Genomic DNA, 22,804 nt, shown 5'->3' with positions numbered 1-22,804 from the left:
TAATGAAAACACGTCTCTTTTTTTTCTTTTGCTTTCTCAGTAGATATTTCATAAAACGGACTCTCTATGGATCCCCACAAGTGATCAATTCTCGCATGAATCGCTAAGGATCCAGAGATTTTCGAACTCTTTGAACATAGATTCAATTTCATAAGCACCCATAAAAGCAACAAATTCTTCTATTTGTTCCACATCATAGTAATCATATATACATCTAGCATAAGAAGACAAGGTTTCATTATCATTAAATTCGCATGGAAAGGGAAGGTGTGGAGACTTCATCCTAGAGCAACAAGTATAATCATATCTCAAGCATAGTTGCCTAGCATACCAATATAACATATAAATTTGATCCCATAATAGTTTCCCTTTTTGAGTCAAGTGATAATCCTTAAAGTATTCACGTTGATCCAACGTTACTCCCATTATAAAGTTGAATGGGGTTTTCTCAGGATTATCAAAGTAGTACATAATATCTTTCACATAATGATCATCGAGGGTTTTAGGAGGTTCCCCATCTCCATGAGTAGCAAGTAAACCTAATTTTTTTTGGTATTTCGTGTTCCATATCCATAACTAAAGATAGAGAACAACTAAGAACAGCAAATAAAAATTACTTAGTGATAAAGCAAACAAGCACACACGAGAATATTCACCCCACGCTATGGCTCCCCGGCAACGGCGCCAGAAAAGGTCTTGATAACCCACAAGTATAGGGGATCAATTGTAGCCTCTTTCGATAAGTAAGAGTGTCGAACCCAACGAGGAGCTAAAGGTAGAACAAATATTCCCTCAAGTTCTATCGACCACCGATACAACTCTACGCACGCTTGACGTTCGCTTTACCTAGAACAAGTATGAAACTAGAAGTACTTTGTAGGTGTTGTTGGATAGGTTTTCAAGATAATAAAGAGCGCGTAAATAAAAAGTAGGGGCTTCTTAGATGAAGACACAACTAAGTTAGTTTTAGTAGAGAGCTTTTTGTTACGAGAAAGTTATTTGTCCCTAGGCAATCGATAACTAGACCGGTAATCATTATTGCAATTTTATTTGAGGGAGAGGCATAAGCTAACATACTTTCTACTTGGATATATGCACTATGATTGGAACTCTAGCAAGCATCCGCAACTACTAAAGATCATTAAGGTAAAACCCAACCATAGCATTAAAGCATCAAGTCCTCTCTATCCCATACGCAACAACCCACTTACTCGGGTTTGTGTTTCAGTCACTCACGCAACCCACTATAAGCGAATCATGAACGTATTGCAACACCCTACAGCGGGGATCCCTCACGCTTGCGCGACACAGAGAGCACCATAGGACAGCACCAATAATAAAACATGCAACTCAAACCAATCTTGATCATCAAATAGCCCATAGGACAAAACGGATCTACTCAAACATCATAGGATAGCCATACATCATTGGGAAATAATATATAGCGTTGAGCACCATGTTTAAGTAGAGATTACAGCGGGTAAGAGAGAGGTTACACCGCTACATAGAGGGGGAAAGAGTTGGTGATGATGGCGGTGAAGTTGTTGGTGAAGATTGCGGTGATGATGATGGTGGCCACGGAAGCGTTCCGGCGCCACCGGAAGAGAAGGGGAGAGTGGGCCCCTTCTTCTTCTTCTTCTTCTTCTTCCTTGACCTCCTCCCTAGATGGGAGAAGGGTTTCCCCTCTGGTCCTTGGCCTCCATGGCATGGGAGGGGCGAAAACCCCTCCGAGATTGGATCTGTCTCTCTGTCTCTCTCTGTTTCTGCGTTCTAGTGTTCTGCCCTTTCACCGTTTCGTATATATATGGAGATCCGTAACTCCGATTGGAATGAAATCTTCGCCGAGATTTTTTTCCTGAAAATTAGCTTTCTTGCGGGCAAAGTAGAGCAGCAACCGCCTTACGGGGGGCGGCATGAGGGGGGCAGGTGCACCCAGGGGGGCAGACGTGCCCCCTGCCTCGTGCCCCCCTCGGGCACCGTCTCGCGTTGATTCTTCTTCCCATATTCTCCAAATATTCCAAAAATGTTCTCCGTACATTTTTATTCCGTTTGGATTCCGTTTGATATGGGGTTTCTGCGAAACATAAAACATGCAACAAATAGGAACTGGCACTGGGCACTGGATCAATATGTTAGTCCCAAAAATAGTATAAAAAGTTGCCAAAAAGTATATGAAAGTTATATAACATTGGCATGGAACAATCAAAAATTATAGATACGACGGAGATGTATCAATATACCATTTGTCTTTGATGATGATTGTGTAGAAGCATTTGAAATACTTAAGAAAGCATTAATCTCTGCACCTATTGTCCAGCCACCTGATTGGAATTTACCTTTTGAAATTATGTGTGATGCTAGCGATTATGCTGTAGGTGCTGTTCTAGGGCAAAGAGTTGATAAGAAATTAAATGTTATTCAATATGCTAGTAAAACTCTAGACAATGCCCAGAGAAATTATGCCACTACTGAAAAAGAATTCTTAGCAGTTGTATTTGCTTGTGATAAGTTCAGACCTTATATTGTTGATTCTAAAGTAACTATTCACACTGATCATGCTGCTATTAAATATCTTATGGAAAAGAAAGATGCTAAACCTAGACTTATTAGATGGGTTCTCTTGCTACAAGAATTTGATTCGCATATTATTGATAGAAAGGGAGCTGAGAACCCCGTTGCAGACAACTTGTCTAGGTTAGAGAATGTTCTTGATGACCCAATACCTATTGATGATAGCTTTCCTGATGAACAATTAAATGTCATAAATGCTTCTCGTACTGCTCCATGGTATGCTGATTATGCTAATTACATTGTTGCTAAATTTATACCACCTAGTTTCACATACCAACAAAAGAAAAGGTTTTTCTATGATTTAAGACATTACTTCTGGGATGACCCACATCTTTATAAAGAAGGAGTAGATGGTGTTATTAGACGTTGTGTACCTGAGCATGAACAGGAACAGATCCTACGCAAGTGTCACTCCGAGGCTTATGGAGGACACCATGCTGGAGATAGAACTGCACATAAGGTATTGCAATCCGGTTTTTATTGGCCTACTCTCTTCAAGGATGACCGTAAGTTCGTCTTATCTTGTGATGAATGTTAAAGAATTGGTAATATTAGTAGACGTCAAGAAATGCCTATGAATTATTCACTTGTTATTGAACCATTTGATGTTTGGGGCTTTGATTATATGGGACCGTTTCCTGCCTCTAATGGGTATACACATATTCTAGTTGCTGTTGATTACGTTACTAAGTGGGTAGAAGCTATTCCAACTAGTAGTGCTGATCATAACACCTCTATTAATATGCTTAAAGCAGTTATTTTTCCGAGGTTTGGAGTCCCTAGATATTTAATGACTGATGGTGGTTCACATTTTATTCATGGTGCTTTTCATAAAATGCTTGCTAAGTATGATGTTAATCATAGAATTGCATCTCCATATCTCCCACAGTCTAGTGGTCAAGTAGAATTGAGTAACAGGGAGCTCAAATTAATTTTGCAAAAGACTGTTAATGGATCTAGAAAGAATTGGTCCAAGAAACTTGATGATGCATTATGGGCCTATAGAACTGCATATAAAAATCCTATGGGTATGTCTCCGTATAAAATGGTTTATGGAAAAGCATGTCACTTACCTCTCGAACTAGAACATAAGGCATATTGGGCCATTAAAGAGCTCAATTATGATTTCAAACTTGCCGGTGAGAAGAGGCTATTTGACATTAGCTCGCTTGATGAATGGAGAACCCAAGCCTATGAGAATGCCAAGTTGTTTAAAGAAAAAGTTAAAAAATGGCATGACAAAAGAATACAAAAGCGTGAGTTTAATGTAGGTGATTATGTATTGCTATACAACTCTCGTTTAAGATTTTTTGCAGGGAAACTTCTCTCTAAATGGGAAGGTCCTTACGTTATCGAGGAGGTCTATCGTTCTGGTGCCATAAAAATCAACAACTTCGAAGGCACAAATCCAAAGGTGGTTAACGGTCAAAGAATCAAACATTACATCTCAGGTAATCCTATAAATGTTGAAACTAATGTTATTGAAACCGTAACCCCGGAGGAATACATAAGAGACACTTTCCAGAATGTTTCAGACTCCGAAAAGGAATAGGTACGTGGTACGGTAAGTAAACCGACTCCAAAATAGTTCCAATGGTAATTTTTCTCCGTTTTGGAATATTTAGAAAAATAGAAAAATAAGAAGCAGTCTAGGAAGGACACGAGGGCTCCACGAGGGTGGAGGGCGCGCCCTACCCCCCTGGGCGCGCCCCTGCCTCGTGGGCACCTCGTGTGCTCTCCAGACTCCGTTTTCTTGCACGATACGTATTTTGGTCGGTAAAAATTCATTATATAATCTCCCGAAGGTTTTGACCACCGTATCACGCAAATATCCTCTGTTTTTGTTTCGAGCTGTTTCTGCCGCAGATTAGAGCAAGATGTTTTCTCAAGAGTCAGTCGGGGAGAGTCGGGTGTCTCATCCGACACCAGGTCCAGGGGCAAACAGCGATGCCTATCACATTGGGCCCTCAACGGAGGAAGAGATGGAAGCTAACTTGAAAAGGATAGATGCCATGGAGGAGGATCAAGAAGTTACTTCTCGTTTCTGGGCAGGCTTCACAATGGGGGAACTACAGAGCTTAGCTATTGCAAACTCGGTCATCCCCTCCAATGTTAAATTTCCTCTTATGAAAATATGAAAAGGAGTGTTACTTGTTCTCCCGCAGCTATGCAACATCCATGGGTGCAAGGAGCTTTAACCGTCACGCGTAAGCTCCGTAAGGAAATAATGGATCTTAAGCGGCAAGTCAACAAGCTCGAGGAGGAGAATCTTATCCTGAGGGGTATTATAGCCAAGAATATCACATCACCACCCCCGAAGAAGGAGATATAATCACATGGGTATGGGCACTCCCCTTGGCAACTGCCAAGCTTGGGGGAGGTGCCCCGGTATCGTATCACCATCACACTCCTATCTTTACCGTTTTTCTTAGTTCGATCCTTTTAGTAATATCTTGATTTAGTAGAATAAAGTTTTTGGTATGATCTAGTTTTAAGTTTTGCTTTATGATCCCTCTATGTAATCGAGTCCGTGAGCTATATAATCAAGATTAGTGTTGAGTCAAGGGCTTGATTATTTTGCTATGATCTTGAGGGAATTAAAAGAAAAGAGAAAGAATAAAAAGAAACAAAGAGATCATATTGATCTTATGGAGAGTAATGACTTCGCATAGAAAGAGTATGATGATTAAAAGTTGTTGAGAGTTGACAAACATAGCTTTGGTCATCGTTGCAATTAATAGGAAGTAATAAGAAAGAGAGGTTTCACATATAAATATACTATCTTGGACATCTTTTATGATTGTGAGCACTCATTAAAATATGACATGCTAAAGAGTTGATGTTGGACAAGGAAGACAACGTAATGGGTTATGTTTTCTTATATATGAAATAAAGTATATTGTCATGGACCATCCAACATGTTGAGCTTGCCTTTCCCTCTCTTGCTAGCCAAATTCTTGCACCAAGTAGAGATACTACTTGTGCTTCCAAATATCCTTGAACCCAGTTTTGCCATGAGAGTCCACCATATCTACCTATGGATTGAGTAAGATCCTTCAAGTAAGTTGTCATCGGTGCAAGCAATAAAAATTGCTCTCTAAATATGTATGATTAATTAGTGTGGAGGAAATAAGCTTGATACGATCTTGTGATGTGGAAGAAATAAAAGCGATGGACTGCATAATAAAGGTTCATATCACAAGTGGCAATATAAAGTGACGTTCTTTCGCATTGAGATTTTGTGCATCCAACCATAAAAGCGCATGACAACCTCTGCTTCCCTGTGCGAAGGGCCTATATTTTACTTTTATCTCTTACCCTTATGCAAGAGTCATGGTGATTTTCACCTTTCCTTTTTACATTTTATCCTTTGGCAAGCACAGTGTGTTGGAAAGATCATGATATATATATATATATATATATATATATATATATATATATCCAATTGGATGTAAGTTAGCATGAACTATTATTGTTGACATTACCCTTGAGGTAAGAGGTTGGGAGGCGAAACTATAAGCCCCTATCTTTCTCTGTGTCTGATTAAAACTCCGTAACCACAAGTATTGCGTGAGTGCTAGCAATTGTGAAAGACTAAATGATAGTTGAGTATGTGGACTTGCTGAAAAGCTGTGACATAGACTCTTTCCGATGTTATGATAAATTGCAATTGCTTCAATGACTGAGATTATAGTTTGTTGGTTCTCAATGAAGTTTTTGATTCATACTTGACATTGTGAATAGATCATTACTTGAGCATAAGAAAACATATGACAATATCTATATATGTTGATGTTATAAGAATAATCATGATGCCCTCATGTCTGTATTTTATTTTATCGACACCTCTACCTCTAAACATGTGGACATATTTATCGCTATCGGCTTCCGCTTGAGGACAAGCGAGGTCTAAGCTTGGGGGAGTTGATACGTCCATTTTTGCATCATGCTTTTATATCGATATTTATTGCATTATGGGCTGTTATTACACATTATGTTACAATACTTATGCCTATTCTCTCTTATTTTACAAGGTTTACATAAAGAGGGAGAATGCCGGCAGCTGGAATTCTGGGCTGGAAAAGGAGAAAATATTAGAGACCTATCCTGCACAACTCCAAAAGTCCTGAAACTCCACGGAAATTATTTTTGGAAATAATAAAAAATACTGAGCGAAGAAAATATCAAAGGGGACCCACACCCTGGGCACGAGGGTGGGGACGCGCCCTACCCCCCTGGGCGCGCCCCCTGCCTCGTGGGCCCCCTGGTGGCCCTCTGGTGCCCATCTTCTGCTATATGAAGTCTTTCGTCCGAGAAAAAATCATAAGCAAGCTTTCGGGACGAGACTCCGCCGCCACAAGGCGGAACCTTGGCGGAACCAATCTAGGGTTCCGGCGGAGCTGTTCTGCCGGGGACACTTCCCTCCGGGAGGGGGAAATCATCGCGATCGTCATCACCAACGCTCCTCTCATCGGGAGGGGGCCAATCTCCATCAACATCTTCACCAGCACCATCTCCTCTCAAACCCTAGTTCATCTCTTGTATCCAATCTTTGTCTCCAAGTCTGGGATTGGTACCTGTAGGTTGCTAGTAGTGTTGATTACTCCTTGTAGTTGATGCTAGTTGGTTTATTGGGTGGAAGATCAAATGTTCAGATCCTATATGCATATTAATACCCCTCTGATTATGAACATGAATATGCTTTGTGAGTAGTTACGTTTGTTCCTGAGGACATGGGAGAAGTCTTGCTATTAGTAGTCATGTGAATTTGGTATTCGTCCGATATTTTGATGAGATGTATGTTGTCTCTCTCTAGTGGTGTTATGTGAACGTCGACTACATGACACTTCACCATTATTTGGGCCTAGAGGAAGGCATTGGGAAGTAATAAGTAGATGATGGATTGCTAGAGTGACAGAAGCTTAAACCCTAGTTTATGCGTTGCTTCGTAAGGGGCTGATTTGGATCCATATGTTTCATGCTATGGTTAGGTTTACCTTAATACTTCTTTTGTATTTGCGGATGCTTGCAATAGGAGTTAATCATAAGTGGGATGCTTGTCCAAGTAAGGACAGCACCCAAGCACCGGTCCACCCACATATCAAATTATCAAAGTACCGAACGCGAATCATATGAACGTGATGAAAACTAGCTTGACGATAATTCCCATGTGTCCTCGGGAGCGCTTTTCTCTATATAAGAGTTTGTCCAGGCTTGTCCTTTGCTATAAAAAGGATTGGGCCACCTTGCTGTACTTTATTTACTTTTATTACTTGTTGCTCGTTACAAATTATCTTATCACAAAACTGTCTGTTACCTATAATTTCAGTGCTTGCAGAGAATACCTTGCTGAAAACTGCTTATCATTTCCTTCTGCTCCTTGTTGGGTTCGACACACTTACTTATCGAAAGGACTACGATAGATCCCCTATACTTGTGGGTCATCAGTCGTGTCTACATAGTTCTCGAACCCGTAGGGTCCGCACGCTTAACGTTCGATGACGATTGGTATTATGAGTTTATGTGATTTGATGTACCGAAGATTATTCTGAGTCCTGGATGAGATCACGGACATGACGAGGAGTCTCGAAATGGTCGAGACATAAAGATTGATATATTGGAAGGCTATATTCGGACACCGGAATGGTTCCGGAGAAGTTCGGGTATTTTCCGGAGTACCGGGAGGTTACCGGAACCCCCCGGGGGATTAATGGGCCTTAGTGGGCCTTAGTGGAGAAAAGATAGGGTCAGCCAGAGGTGGCGCGCGCCCCCCTTGCCTAGTCCGAATTGGACAAGGGGGAGGGGGCACCCCCCCTCCTTCCTTCTCTTCTCTCCTCTTTCCCTTCTTCTCCTTCTTGGACTAGGAAAGGGGGAAACCTACTCCTACTAGGAGTAGGATTCCTCCCCCTTTGGCGTGCCCCTTGTGGCCGGCCGGCCTCCTCCTCCCCTCCTTTATATACGGGGGAGGGGGCACCCCATAGACACACAAGTTGATCTTTAGCCATGTGCGGTGCCCCCCTCCACAGTTTTCCACCTCGGTCATATTGTCGTAGTGCTTAGGCGAAGCCCTGCGTCGGTAACTTCATCATCACCGTCACCACGCCGTCATGCTGACGAAACTCTCCCTCGGCCTCAACTGGATCAAGAGTTCGAGGGACGTCACCGAGCTGAACGTGTGCAGATCGCGAAGGTGCCGTGCGTTCGGTACTTGATCGGTTGGATCGCGAAGACGTTCGACTACATCAACCGCGTTACTAAACGCTTCCGCTTTCGGTCTACGAGGGTACGTGGACACACTCTCCCACTCGTTGCTATGCTTCTCCTAAATAGATCTTGTGTGATCGTAGGATTTTTTTTTGAAATACTACGTTCCCCAACACCGCAATGGGTCAAGGATGATCTCGCCATTATTCAATGGATCTACATGCGAGTCTCCACAGAGATCTTCAATCTCGTCCACTTTGACGGTGCCTCCGCCGCCGATCTATGGGCAGCCCTTCGTCAGCTCTTCCAGGACAACGTCGACGCTCGTGCCAACAATCTCCACACCGAGCTTCGGAATACGGTGCAAGGTGATGCACCAGTCGGCGTCGACTGCCAACGCCTCAAGGTGATCGTGGATGAACTCCGCGAACTTGGTGATCCGATCGACGATCACCAGCTCATCAACGTCCTCCTTGTCGGCCTCAGCGAGCGGTTCAAGAAGCAGGCCTCCTTCATCCTATGATGCGTCCGCGTTCCTCCTTCGCCGAGGTTCGCTCGATGCTCCAATGGGCCGATCGTGCCCTAACTACGAAGGACTCCCATCCTCAGGTCTTCACTGCTTCTCCTCGCCCGCCTGCGTCGACGCCGCCACCGCCACCTCCACCAACAGCACCTCCTCAACCATCCGGCTGGCGTCCAAGTCCCAACTACCAGGGCAAAAACCCTAGGCCGCCGCAGTTCCGCACAACGCAACTCCTGCTCCGCCCCCGGCTCCACCAACTGCATCACCACCGCCCACAGCTTCATCAACTGCACCACCGACGCCGCCTGGATGGGGCCCATCTCCTGATCCATGGACAAGGCTAGTCCAGGCATGGACTATGCCCTAGTCCGCCCCTACGCCATATGGTGCCCCGCCTGCCTATACCGGTGGCTGGCAGCCCGGTGCTCTCCCTCACACCGGCGCGTCCATCCTCGCGCCCGAACAGCCGACGACCGCGTACCACGCTGCTCCCTCTTACACGCCACCGATCTACAACACCAGTCCTTATGCATCCTATGGCGCTCCATCGCCCCCCTACATGCAGCAGTACAATGATGGTGTCTCTCTCTTTACGCCGATGCCGGCCCTACTGCCGACGCCACCACACCCGCAAGCTCCCATGACTACACCGGCCTATACTTCGACTCCGAGCTGGGACCAAGCTGCTTTTCTACAAGCCATGAACAACTTTGCTGCACAAGGGAACTCAGGTACGGATTGGATTTTCGATTCTGGTGCTTCGCGTCATATGTCTGCATCGAGTAATTTGCTTTCTTCTTGCATACCTTCGTCTTTTCCCTCTATTACTCTCGGTGATGGATCTTCTATTCCTATTTACTGTGTTGGTCAGGCTCAAATTCAATCCCCAATTAAGCCTTTGCTTCTTCGTGATGTTCTTGTAGCTCCTGCTCTTATAAAAAATCTGATTTCTGTTCGCCAAATCACCACTGATAATCTTGTTTCTGTTGAGTTTGACCCCTTTGGTTTGTTTGTGAAGGACTACCGGACCAAGGCCGAGATCGCTCGATTCAATAGCACCAGTGATTTATATTCTCTCCATGGTGTTCCGGCCGCTGCTCCTCCAACATCTATGGTGGCCTCTGTTGATCTGTGGCACCAACGTCTCGGCCATCCCAATAAAAATGTGTTATCCACACTTCTTAGTGAATTTTCAATACCTTGTAATAGAGACTCTCATAATTCTTCTATGTGTCAGTCATGTCAATTGGGCAAACATGTTCGCCTTTCCTTTAGTTCCTCTCAATCCTCTAGTACTTTTCCTTTTGAATTACTTCATTGTGATCTCTAGACATCACCAATAGAAAATGTATCTGGTTTTAAGTATTATCTCGTGATTCTTGATGATTTTACTCATTATGTTTGGACTTTTCCTTTACGCAACAAATCCGACATTCATAATATATTCCTTAACTTTCAGCGCTATGTCTCGGTCCACTTTTTCCTCCCTATAAGATTCATACAATGTGATAATGGTCGTGAATTTGATGACTTTTAAAATAGAAATTTATTTCTACAATATGGAATTCTCTTGCGTTTCTCCTGTCCTTATACCTCCCCTCAAAACGGCAAAGCCGAGCGTTCTCTTCGTACTCTTAATGATACCATTCGCACTCTACTTGTTCAATCTTCTATGCCTCCGAAGTTCTGGGCTGAGGCCCTCCACACGGCCACATATTTACTCAATATTCGTCCATCTAAAGTTAACCCACAAACTACTCCTTACTTCTCTTTATTTTTCTCTCATCCAACTTACTCCGACGTCCGCGTCTTCGGTTGTCTTTGTTTCCCAAACTCCTACTCCACTTCTCCTAACAAACTTTCACCGTGCTCTACCCGTGTGTCCATCTAGGTTTTTTTGACGAGCACAAGGGTTATCGTTGTCTAGATCTTGTTCGTGGTCGTGTTCATGTGTCTCGTCATGTAACATTCGCTGAAAACATTTTTTCCCTTTTCCGAGCATCAACGATTAGATCCCAACTCACCCACGCCGTCCACTAGTCCCTCTCATCGCAATCATCTTCCCTTCTTTCACCCGCCGACCTATCCAGCGAAACCAGCCGAATTCTCTGCCGCGGTAGCGGATCCTGCCGCGACCACTTTTGTCATCACCTCTGTCCCGGCAGAGAAAAACACATTACACTCTGTCGCGGCAGACCTCCTACCATCGCAGTCTTCGCCGCCATCTCCTGCGTCCGCTTCCTCCGCTGCGCTGGACGCGTCCATCACATCTTCCCCCACCCCTCCTGCATGCTATTCCCGTTCCAGCTCCTACTAACGAGCATACCATGCACACACGTGCCAAGTCCGGGTTTCGTTTACCTGCAAAAGATCGTCTCAATCTTCATGCATCTCTATCTCCTTCCTCTCTACCCAAATCTTACAAATCAGCTCTCCTAGATCCTAATTGGGCCGTAGCTATGAAAGATGAATATAATGCCCTTCTGCAGAATAACACGTGGCAGTTAGTTCCTCGTCCTTCCAATACAAATATCGTTTCGGGCAAATGGGTTTTTCGCCATAAATTTAATTCTGATGGGAGTCTTGCACGTTATAAGGCTCGATGGGTATGTCGTGGTTACTCTCAGCAACACGACATTGATTATGATGAGACTTTCTCTCCAGTTGTCAAGCCCAACACTATTCGCACTGTCCTTAGCATCGCTGTCTCTTCTTCGTGGCCAATTCATCAACTAGATGTCAAAAATGCGTTTCTTCATGGCTCTCTTCAAGAAACAGTCTATTGTCAACAACCTCTTGGCTTCGAACATTCCTCCTATCCTAATCATGTTTGTCTTCTTCAAAAATCTCTTTATGGTCTTAAACAAGCACCACGTGTCTGGTTCCAACGCTTTTCTACTTATGCTCAAACCATCGGTTTTACCCCTTCCCGTTCTGACACTTCACTCTTCACCTTTCATCACAACACCAACACTGCTTACCTTCTTTTATATGTTGATGATATTATCCTCACAACTTCCTCACAACAATTTTTAGATCATATTATCTCTCTTCTTCGCCATGAATTCTCTATGACAGATTTATGTTTTCTTCACCACTTCTTAAATATTGTTGTTATCCGTGACTCCTCTGGTCTTTTCTTGTCTCAACGTCGGTACACTCTGGATCTTCTTTCTCGTGCTGGTATGCTTGATTGTCAAACTTCCCGTACCCCTGTTGATACAGGTTCCAAACTCTCTGCCGACGGTGATCCTTTCTCTGATCCTTCTCTTTATTGTAGTCTTACCGGTGCACTTCAGTATTTCACTCTCACTCGTCCTGAAATTTCTTTTGCTGTCCAACAAGCTTGTTTATACATGCATGATCCTCGTATTCCACACTACAATCATGTCAAACGTATTCTTCGTTATCTCAAAGGCACACTAGACTTAGGTCTTCATATCAACAAATCCTCTCCCACCTCCTTGACAGCTTACTCTGATGCAGACTGGGCTGGTTGTCCAAATACTCGTAGGTCCACATCCGAATATTGTGTTTTTTTGGTAACAATTTGGTTTCTTGGTCTTCAAAAAGGCAGGTTACGGTCTCCCGCTCGTCTGCTGAAGCTGAGTACCGCGCTGTGGCTCATGCAGTTGCTGATACGGTTTGGTTGCGCCAGTTGCTGTCGGAGCCGCACCGTCCTATTGAGCAAGCTACAATTGTTTACTGTGATAATATTTCAGCTGTCTACATGTCAGGGAATCCGGTTCAACACCGTCGCACCAAGCATATTGAGATCGACATTCATTTTGTTCGAGAGAAGGTGGCTCTCAGTCAAGTTCGTGTTCTCCACGTGCCTACTTCTGCTCAATTCGCTGATATCTTTACTAAAGGCCTGGCGACTACTCCGTTTCAAGACATTCGTTTCAGTCTCAACGTCGTCGAGCCTACCGTTGACACTGCGGGGGATGTTAGAATACAACTTGTAATAGGGTTAAGACTCCTACTCGGTTTGTAATAAGGCTAGGTCAGGTGCGGCTTGACTCTTATATATACTTCTTGTACCGGCACAATATTGCATCAATAATTATTCAATACAATTCTACACTAACCTTTGTTGAAGGTCACAGAGGCACTAAATTAGTATTGTCAACAGAGAAACTTTTCTTTAGAACAGATAAAGCGTACAATCAGGATACGACATATATATAGACACGTATCTAACACAGGGGGAAATGCAATGCATTTGTGTTTAATCGTCTCATGCAAAGAATTACATCAATGAAGCAAAATTAAAACCAGATTAATATTGAGCAAACAAAATCTAGAATTGGCAAAGCAACCGAGGTGGAGACTATGTACCAGTAGGAGGCAGAAATAGAATGCGTTTGTGTAGGCAGAGAGGGAAGACAAATGAAGATGACTACTTGGGTGTAATCGAGCAAGTACAGCCTAACAACGCAAATTTGTGATACAGGCAGCAATATGGCATAGAGAATATGGAGGAGATGGGAGGGAGTTACTCACCGGCAGCAGTATGGGTGTTCTGGCAGAGAGACCCTCCAGTTGGAGGTCGATGGGTACAAAAATGAGGTGAGGCGGAGCAGAATTTAAAGGGTAAAAATACATCAGTTTCTTGTGGAGATGGTGGGGAGAGGAAGTGGAGAGCCGGCACCAACATTATTAGGAGAGGGAACGCCAAACATCAATTAGGGACCTGCAATAAAAATTGTTTTGTTTTTGTTTATAGGGAGTTCGGTTTCAGAATCAGCCTGTTGGCACAAAATAAAAGCAGGTTGTTCACTACAGATCATAACCGGGGCGTTGGAAGTAATGGGCTGTAGAGGGGCCTTTTCCATAAGAAGAATATATAGGATTAGAGTGTGGCTAGATTGATTTTGTGATCAATCAAGTGAAAATGAAGCCGCGGGGAATGATTAGATTGATTTTGTTTTTCTCTTTTCAGGGAAAATGACCTCAGGAGGTGGGCTGCGTGGGGGTGAATGAAGTGTGACGTGGCTCCGTGATTGGATGCTGATGTGTCTATCTTGCATGTTGAGATAAATCAAGTAGTGGGGGCGAACTTCTTAAGTATATAGGATTAGCTTTTCAATTGACACAATTTATATTTCATTATATTATCTTGCCTTTTAAACTACTAAATATCACATCCATAGATAGATGGATACTTACATCATGCGCACAACCATAAAACCTCCTTCCACTGAGGGTGCCTTAGAAAGCTCCAAATTTCTTAGCATTTTTCTTGTGGTCGCACTCGAAATCCACAATGCCCTCAAAGTCAAAGTCTTGAAAGGTCAGAGGCGGCTAGATTGAGCTCAAATCAGATAGAGCTAGTCAATTAGACTGGATTCGGTTTAAATACACACTCAAATCCAGTATATCCCCAAATCAAAAGCAATCGTAACCCTAACCTAGGAGACGGAAGAGAAAGCTTACGTGAGAGTCAAACTCTGCCAGGGAGTCGTCGCTGCTCTCACCGTCGTTCCAAGAGACCATGGCGGCCTGGATTGAGCTCTATCACCAAGCAACGGCAAGCAGCGCGGCAACCAAAGGAGCGCGAGGGTGCAGCAGAGGAACGCAACAGCAAAGGGAGCGAGGGAGGGGGAGAATGACCGCCGAACACCGACCGAGCGCCGCCCCGACCGAGCCCTTAACGGCCTGCTGTCAGCTCTGCCGACACGTGGACGCTTAGACACGTCACATACTGCTCAATTTTTCCGTCAGTGTTTTTTGCCACTGTCAACGATAGCTTTCGGTGCATTTTGCCACGTTTTGAATTGTGGTGGTGTTTTGCAAGTTAGGACACAATTGTGGTGGTTTTATGCATTTCACTCGCTGATCAGAATGAACACAGTTTGTCTGTGAAGAAAACGTGCACTATTACCTGACCTGAAGAATGGCTATTCTGGCACAGATTAAAGAACAGAGGCCCAGCGCCCACATGCTGACATACATGCAAACTTCCGCTTCATACCCAGCATCTTTAAATTTACAGGAACAGACTTTACAAGTTATAACAGGCGCCCCAGTTCGTTTTTAAACAAGGCTGCCAGCGCCTGCGTCTTAAACAAATAATGTTACAGGAAGAAACTACACGAGTATAATTAATCAGGACCTGGCAGCCAGCGCACCGCACACGGAAGCAGCGGCAGGTATATGCCCACGCATGCGGTGGGTGGTGAGCTGGGAGGACTTGTCCCTGTAATTGTATTGGATTAATGCGCAGATGGTGGAGGGTGATCGAAACCACCCACCAAGAAGAAAATGATATATGCACGCACGCTCCATCCACTTCCAAGGAGAAAGAAAATGGAGCAGCGGCACAACCTGGACTTCCTGCGTGTTTGCAGCTTCTCTATCTGTAGTATTTTCCAACTCACCAGCTGGTGTTTTTTTTAACGCTTTTCCGGCTGCGCTGTCCGGCACAATTGCTGGTCTTCTCTTTCTTTTTCTTAGTGCGAGCGACACCACATGAGCTGCCGAAGGTTATATTGTTGCTAGTCTGACACTGGATGGATATAGCCAATGGCATTTGGGCTTCAGTAGCTTCGTGTATCGTTGAGCGGATCATAGTCGTATGCTTCGCCGGCTTTGACAAACCGGCCCTTGACCCTCTTCCTCACGTCTGCCCTAGCCTTGCGAGAAGCGTACCTGATCTTCTTGTCGAATCTGTCAGAAAAAGTTATGTCACCAAAGGATGCTTAGTAAATTTTGAAAAAAAAATGATAATCAAAAGCTAGATGCTGCCTGATGAAGCTAAGGTGGCCAAACTGACTGGTGGCATGTCAGAGAAGTAACAGGCCACCTTTAACAAACAGCTATAAAGAAAAGCTTAGCTGAACATAACAGAGTATTTGTGATTTCACAGCCATCAGACACGTGTGCGAGTATTACTTGGTAAATGTAAAGCTTTTAGAATTTTGAACAGGAAATGATGATTGCAGACATGTTCTTAAAGCATGTATTGGTGATCGCTGAAATTCTAGTATTGCTAAAAATGATCAGAAAAAAATCGGCGAAAAGCCACAACGAGGTGTGCTTACTTTCTTCTCTTCTTCTTCTCCATGTACCGTGAGAGAGCACTACCTCTGCTACCACCGGCAGATGATACTTCAGAACCAGGAGGAAGCCAGGGTTGCTCGCCCATAAGGAGCAGTGGTGATACCCCACAATCTTGGTGATCTCCAGCATTGCTCTCACCAGCCAAACCAGAGAACGAGAGGGAAATAGTAGATATGGCCTGCCTTGCAGGAACACAAAGACCGGAATCAGCAGATACCGCGTTGCTACATTCGGGTTGCACGGGGGTGAGCTGCTGAAAGCACAAAAAATTGTCTTAGAATAGTCAATTAACCATCAAATGGACTGCATTCCTTCTCTTTTGATAGGATACCGTAATACAATCCTTGAATGGATAAGAAACTTCACTACTTTGCTGTGAAACTAAAAGGTCAACAACTGAATTTTGACGAGTGAACTTGACATAACAACTTCTAACCGGGAGGTACAGAGGGCGGTAAATAAGACTGATTTTTGGGGGGAAGGGGAAAAAACTGAAGATCGGGAGTAATTTCCGCAGATAAAGATAATTGATAGAGCAAGTTTAATGCAGAAAAATACAAACCTGGTCACAATCAGCAGCTGGCATTTCCTTCATTTCAAAGAAACTGTCAATTCCAGCATCATCAAATAGTTGCTCTGTCTGAACGTGTGGAGTACCAAACAGTTCTTCATAATTCTCAAATGTCAGGTCATTATCATCCACACAGAAGTTTTCGTATACTCTGCCATCATTGAACATATCGTCATCTGTTACACTGGGTACCTGAATGATGCAACCAACATTTCATAAGCATACAATGACACAAAGTGACGGAGGAGGCCATTTAAGAATCATGTGACAATGCACAAAAAGACCCCGAATTCCAAAATATTGCATTTGTACATTTTACTGCAAGTGCAACTCTACTGCGTGACTAATGTTTGGCTACATTCGTATGGTAACGCAACAGGCTATGAGCTGATGACATATGCAGAAACTTAGCAGAATAGTCAAATAATAATAATTTATGTTTTTTTTGGGGAATATGATAGCCATATTGTACCTTAGGTGCCATAGAAACTGATTGAGCAGGCTGATGCGTAGGAAGTGGCCGAAGATTCATTTCGTCTTCGGATTTAAGCTTTTCGACAGTGGGCGGATCACTCATGAGTGATGTGTTAGCTATATCCAGCAAGCTGCAATCCTGTTGAACGCCACAATGGTTACTGACACCACTGTCATTAATGCTCATCATGCTTATTCCTTCCTCACAGTTCGGCTCAGTAGCTGCAGAAGGGGCATCAAAATCAAAGGACCAGATTCTTGCCAGCTCTTCTGATGATGGGCACCCTGAGTAGCAGTTTATGGTCTGCCTTAGATGCCCGGCAGCCAAGGATGTCGCGGCATGCCCGTTCCAATCACAGTTTTGGCAAAGTGAGGTGTTCTCTTCAAGACACCGGACTGCTGCAGGCTGTGAAGCACAACGATCACACAGAAGGGTCCTCATATGTCGCTGGGAAAGGGTGTTAGCCGAATGCACATTATGGTCGCACGATAAGCATAAGGATGCAGCATCCGATCGGCAATAAATTGTTGGCCTTTGCTCCCCGCAGAAATCACAAAGAGCATCCATGATCATGGTTATGTAGGCTTCAACTGTTCATAGGTTGTTCGATCGCAAAAGGCCAAAGCTCTTCCTCTAGCTGCTTGGTGCCACTGCCACTACAACAAGCACTGTCCTGGGTTTTCTTAGTCAATTCAATTCAGTGAAGGGTCCTACATGACATTGGAATGCAGATATAAAAGGTCGTTATCAACAAAGGAAGATTATTTGACCAATTTTGTGCAGATATATATAAATACGATTCTAGAAGGAACAAGTTAGGAATTAATCCACCCACTTTGCAGTAACGTGTACATATACAATTTACTGGAAAAGAAGGCATGTTTTATGCCGCCCATAGTACACAGACCATGCAAATGTCACTTGCTCTGTTCTACAACCAATAGGAATGCTCCAAAGTGTCACCATATAAGAACGAAACAAGAATGGTCCATTTTATTCATATCTTGACATCAGCTAGTAACAACACAGATCTAGGATAATATTTTAACCGCGTCCATATTTAGCTAATAGAACATTTCCATTTAAAGGAACTTAGTTGGTTTTGACAGAGTCCACCTGGAATTGCCGGCCAGGACATAAAGAATTCGAGGTTATCACCCAAAAAAAAAGAATTCGATTTAAAAGCAAAAGTACAACTGACTGGTCTTGGGAACTTTTCTTCTTGATGCACACTACAATTTTATTTATTAATTAATGATGCTGGTTATAATATGTAATCATATATATTCTCCGTAAAGCATAAGAAGAGACAATAAAGCAAATTAAACAACTTAAATTGGAGTCAACACTGAAACTACATTTGCTCCGAAAATCAGAGAAGTACTACTATTTAATAACGCCAAAAAGGGTAGAGAAGTATCAACCTGGAGGCACCAAGCAAAAGCATTGGTTTGAGGAAGCAGGAGCATCTAAGCAAGCATGGCTGAGAAGCAAAAGGGATGGAGCACAAATGGAATTGTGGAAGGCTACCGACCCCAACCCCGGGTGCAAATGGCCGGATTAGTTGCCGGTCTTATCAGAACGCCCCTATTTCTGCACATGAAACGGACACCTTTCCGTTCAGTTTGCTGCGTCACAGATCGTTGCTGCCTTGGCTAATCCGAGCCTGGGGCGGCACTAATCCCACTTTTTGTGCCAACTTGAGCCTAAAGAAAGAAAACATTTGTCTTTCTGATTGATTGAAAACACCCGAATTTAAGCCGCGATAGGGATATACTTTCAGCGCCTAGCCATAGCCGCTGCCAAGAAGAGAAAAAAGAGAGCCGTATGAGCAAAGCGCAGTGCAGCTATAGCCTGTAGATGGGCGGGTGCTTTTCCACTACGCCGCCAGTAGGCACTAGGCAGTATGGAAAGTGAAGCGTGGAAAATGGTAAATCCATGCCGTAAGCAACTAGGACGAGAATTTACGCAACCAAATCTAAGCAGACCTCAAACGTACGCTCCACGCGACACGAGTTAAAACGTGAGCAGCCCGCGAAATAAAAACATGAAAAAGACTTGAACTCGCTCGAACAGACGAGGAGGACACGGAGATCGAACGCTCGGATCACCGAGACCTAAGCCGCCGGTCGCTCCGGCAATCCCACCAAGACACCCAGTCAATCGCCTGCAGGAGCAGCTCGACCCACGGAACCCATCGCGCGAACGGGCCGCTGCTGCTTACGGAGTGGAGCTAAAAAACCAACGAAACGACCAAACCCAATCGACGACGACGGGTGGAGAGCTTAGCAGGGGAGCAGAGCTCACCGGACCGCCGCCTCGACGTACGGAGGCGCCGCGCCCGACGGCGCGGGTGGGCGAGAGGATCCTCGAAGCTTCCACGGGCTAAAAAATGACTTTTCTGGAGGAGGAGGGTGCGGGTGGAGAGAGATAAGCGAAGGGAGGAGGTGGAGAGAGAGCGCGGCGGCAGAGGGAGAAGAAGAAAGGAGAATAGGTAAAGGGAGAAAAGGGCGACGGGGTTGAGGGTGGCGGGGCCCTTTCCGAGTGCTCTTTTGCGCTTTTGGGGGCAGAACCGTCACCCGGGCGCTGGATAAGGAGGCGCTTGGCGCCGTGCCACGTGCGCGTCCTTTCGCCAAGTGGCGAGCCGGCTCGTTTTCCCCTTCTGCCCCTCGCGGCTCGCCCGTGTGTTGGCTTTTGTTTTCTCTGCCGGCGCGGGCCCGCGGGGCGGCGCGGTGCGTACCGGCATGGCGGAGCGGCGGCGCCCATACGCGCCGGAACTCGGCTGGCAGCATGGTTTTTCTTCAACATGATTGAGCACTAGCATTTTACGTACTTTTTCTGATTTAAATGTATATAAACATATTTTAGTGCGTTTGTCAACTTTTTTAGTTTGTATGTATTTCATATTCAAATATTTTTTCTCGAATACGCTACGGTCAGCGTATCATTGCATTGATAGAGAGGGGAGAACATACAGGTTAAGCATCAGGGGCACGTACACTACAAGGCATGTCCGAGATGCAAAGTGAGCATGGAATGGGTTGCTCAGCCCAGATATCAGTCTATGTTACAGGGATGGTACTACTCAATCCTTTGGCTCCTGCACAGACCCAAAGATGGGCGTCATCTTGGATCGCAGCCAGGAGTGAGGCGCAGGAGGGAGTGATCCTATCGAAGATGATCGCATTGCGGTGGCGCCAAATGGACCAGACCGTCAAGGAGGCAATGGTGGAGAGTCCTCGTCTTTTATCTTGAGTCACCATGGTAAGGGCTGAGCTCAGCCAGTCTAGGAAGCAAAGGGAGCCATCTGGTATGGTGAGCTCGGGGCAACACCAGGAGAGAACGCCATGCCAGATCGTGCGAGAGAAAACACACTCCACCAGGAGATGCTGAAGGGTCTCCGCATGTTGGGAGCATAGCACACAAACAGGCTCGTGTGGAAGGCCACGCGCTCAAGCCGGTCAGTCGTCCAACATCGGTTGACGGAGGCAAGGTAGATGAAGAACTTGACAGAGAGGGGGCACTCGACTTCCACACGAGGCGCCAGTGTTCGGACATAGTAGAGCCGGTGAATAGGGCAGAATAGCAGGAGGAAGCGGAGTAAACCCCGTTTTCAGTCCACTTCCATAGGATGGTGTCGGGCTCCTGGGATAGATTAATAGTCTGGAGTCGACACCAAAGGTCGAAGTACTCCAGCGCAGCCGCCGGGCCAAGATGGCCGTGGATGTTCCCGATCCACGCGCGATCCAGAAGGGCAGCGGCGACGGTCCGCGATCGGCGTCGTCGGCTTGGGACAAGGGCGGTGAGGCTCGGGGCGAGATCACTGATAGAGCAGCCTTGGAGCCATCTGTCGGTCCAGAAGCGTCAGGAAGTGCCATTCCCGATGGACCAGGTCGTCGAGGCGTGGAAGAACTGAAGAGCCTCGGGGTCGGAGGGCGGCTGGAGATGAGACCAATGACGGGAGCTGTCAGAAGCGCGCAGCCAAAGCCATCAGACCTGAAGGGAGATGCCGGTGCGGTGAAGATCACGAATGCCGAGACCGCCAAGCTCGATAGGACGGCAAACCCTTGCCCAGCTAACAAGGCGAGAACCAGCGCGGGCGTCCTTGCGGCCATGCCAAAGGAAGTCACGGATGATCCGGTTCGCCTTCTTGAGGATGGGAGGGGACAGTGACATGGCCAGGAGTATGTGCACAGGCATAGCCATCAGAACTTGCCGGACCAAGGCAAGGCGTTCCCCTCGCGAGAGAAGCGCGGCCTTCCAGGTTGCCAACTTGCGGAGTAACTTGTGAACAGAGGGAGTATTATAAGTAAGGGGACATTCTCTTGTTCTCCTCACTCTGACCCTATATGGTTATGGCAAACCTTACCCTTCAGGCTTATGTCGAGCCCGTGAACCCTTCTCCTCTTTGCCTGCTCCGGTCGGTGGCAGGAGAGAAATCTCGGTGCTTTCGTTTCGATTATTATTTTAGGTTAGAGTTTTTTAGTCCTTGCAGGTGCGACGCTCGGATGAATGGCGGCGTTTTTTTGAGTTTCTGTTCCGGGCTTCGGCCCTCCTCGAGCTCGTCCATTTGAACGTAATAGACGAAGCTCTTGCATAGATTCTTGTCATCTCTTTGGGACACGTGGACAAGGACAAAGACTTGCCCGCTATCATCAATAAGGTCAAGTACTCGTTGTGGCAACAGTAGTGATCGTTCCGTGGTCTTAGATTCTCGATGTAATTTTATTATGTTTGATATACTCGGTACTTCATGTGAACTTTTATAATAGGTCTGTTTCTTTTCGAGGAAAAACATGATTGCGCGCTGGTATAGCAGCAGCGTGTCACTAAGCTGGTGCACCAGAGATTTAGTAATGCGAGAAATTCAGAGAGTAAATCCAGGAGGCGTCTTCTAATACTTAACCCTACGCGATCTCTTTCAAGCAACAAAAAGTAAGTCACTGGCTTTTATTACCAGTAGCACGCAACGCTTTCAGAGGCGAGAAAAACTTGGTGTCGCACTACTGACTGCCTAGTTGTCCAAGTGAAGTGCGGAGTGACAGTTTCCACTTTCCAATCTCCTCCTTATCCGAAATCTTGGAGCTCCAAAAGCCCAAAACCTGGTACTACCGTCGTCACCGCGTCAATTCAGCTGTCCAGGATCGAATTATTAGGTTGAAGATGACCTGGAAGGTGCCATTCTACTGCGTTACTAGTACCTTGTTTATTTACTTACAATAATGCCCCCTAGGGCCTTATCGCCTTATCCATGTATCATGTGCTGTTGCCAGGAGGAATCAACACAGGCGGAAGCGGCGCCTTTTTCCTGGGTCCAAGCCTTTCCCAAGTGGATCGTTACCGCCACTCATTGTATGGTCCATCTTGTCGTGCTGCATGGATCGACACCTCGGTC

At 45.3% G+C, this 22,804-nt stretch overlaps 1 protein-coding gene across 3 annotated transcripts; it reads right to left on the bottom strand.

Moving 5' to 3' along the window:
• Window positions 1–15,246: 15,246 nt before the first annotated feature.
• On the bottom strand, window positions 15,247–19,946 carry LOC123145345 (zinc finger protein CONSTANS-LIKE 10). 3 transcript variants are annotated; one of them, XM_044564742.1, is made up of 6 exons: window positions 19,717–19,924; window positions 18,834–19,208; window positions 17,407–18,119; window positions 16,926–17,126; window positions 16,345–16,616; window positions 15,247–15,970 (listed from the first exon to the last, which is right to left on the bottom strand). In XM_044564742.1, exons 3-6 carry the CDS (start codon window positions 17,980–17,982, stop codon window positions 15,841–15,843), a joined length of 1,179 nt encoding a protein of 392 aa, XP_044420677.1. In that variant the 5' UTR covers window positions 17,983–18,119; window positions 18,834–19,208; window positions 19,717–19,924; the 3' UTR covers window positions 15,247–15,840. The 3 variants fall into 3 exon arrangements, with proteins under 3 accessions (XP_044420677.1, XP_044420678.1, XP_044420676.1); XM_044564743.1 differs by lacking the exon at window positions 18,834–19,208 and having other exon boundaries at window positions 16,345–16,613; window positions 19,717–19,946; XM_044564741.1 differs by lacking the exon at window positions 18,834–19,208 and having other exon boundaries at window positions 19,717–19,945.
• Between the last annotated feature and the right edge of the window lie 2,858 nt (window positions 19,947–22,804).

This window comes from Triticum aestivum, chromosome 6D, assembly GCF_018294505.1.
Source record: "Triticum aestivum cultivar Chinese Spring chromosome 6D, IWGSC CS RefSeq v2.1, whole genome shotgun sequence".
Lineage (NCBI taxonomy): Eukaryota > Viridiplantae > Streptophyta > Magnoliopsida > Poales > Poaceae > Triticum > Triticum aestivum.
The sequence above is the reverse complement of the archived record's forward strand: the minus strand, read 5'-3'. Positions and strand labels throughout refer to the sequence as shown.

Bases quoted from the DNA above. Each gene is read 5' to 3' on its own strand.
- LOC123145345 (XM_044564741.1), bottom strand. From the start codon at position 17,982: ATGATCATGGATGCTCTTTGTGATTTCTGCGGGGAGCAAAGGCCAACA. The intron at 17,127-17,406 runs GTACAATATGGC...TGCATCATTCAG, and splicing joins CAGTTTCTATGGCACCTAAG to GTACCCAGTGTAACAGATGA. The intron at 16,617-16,925 runs GTTTGTATTTTT...TTGTGCTTTCAG, and splicing joins CAGCTGCTGATTGTGACCAG to CAGCTCACCCCCGTGCAACC.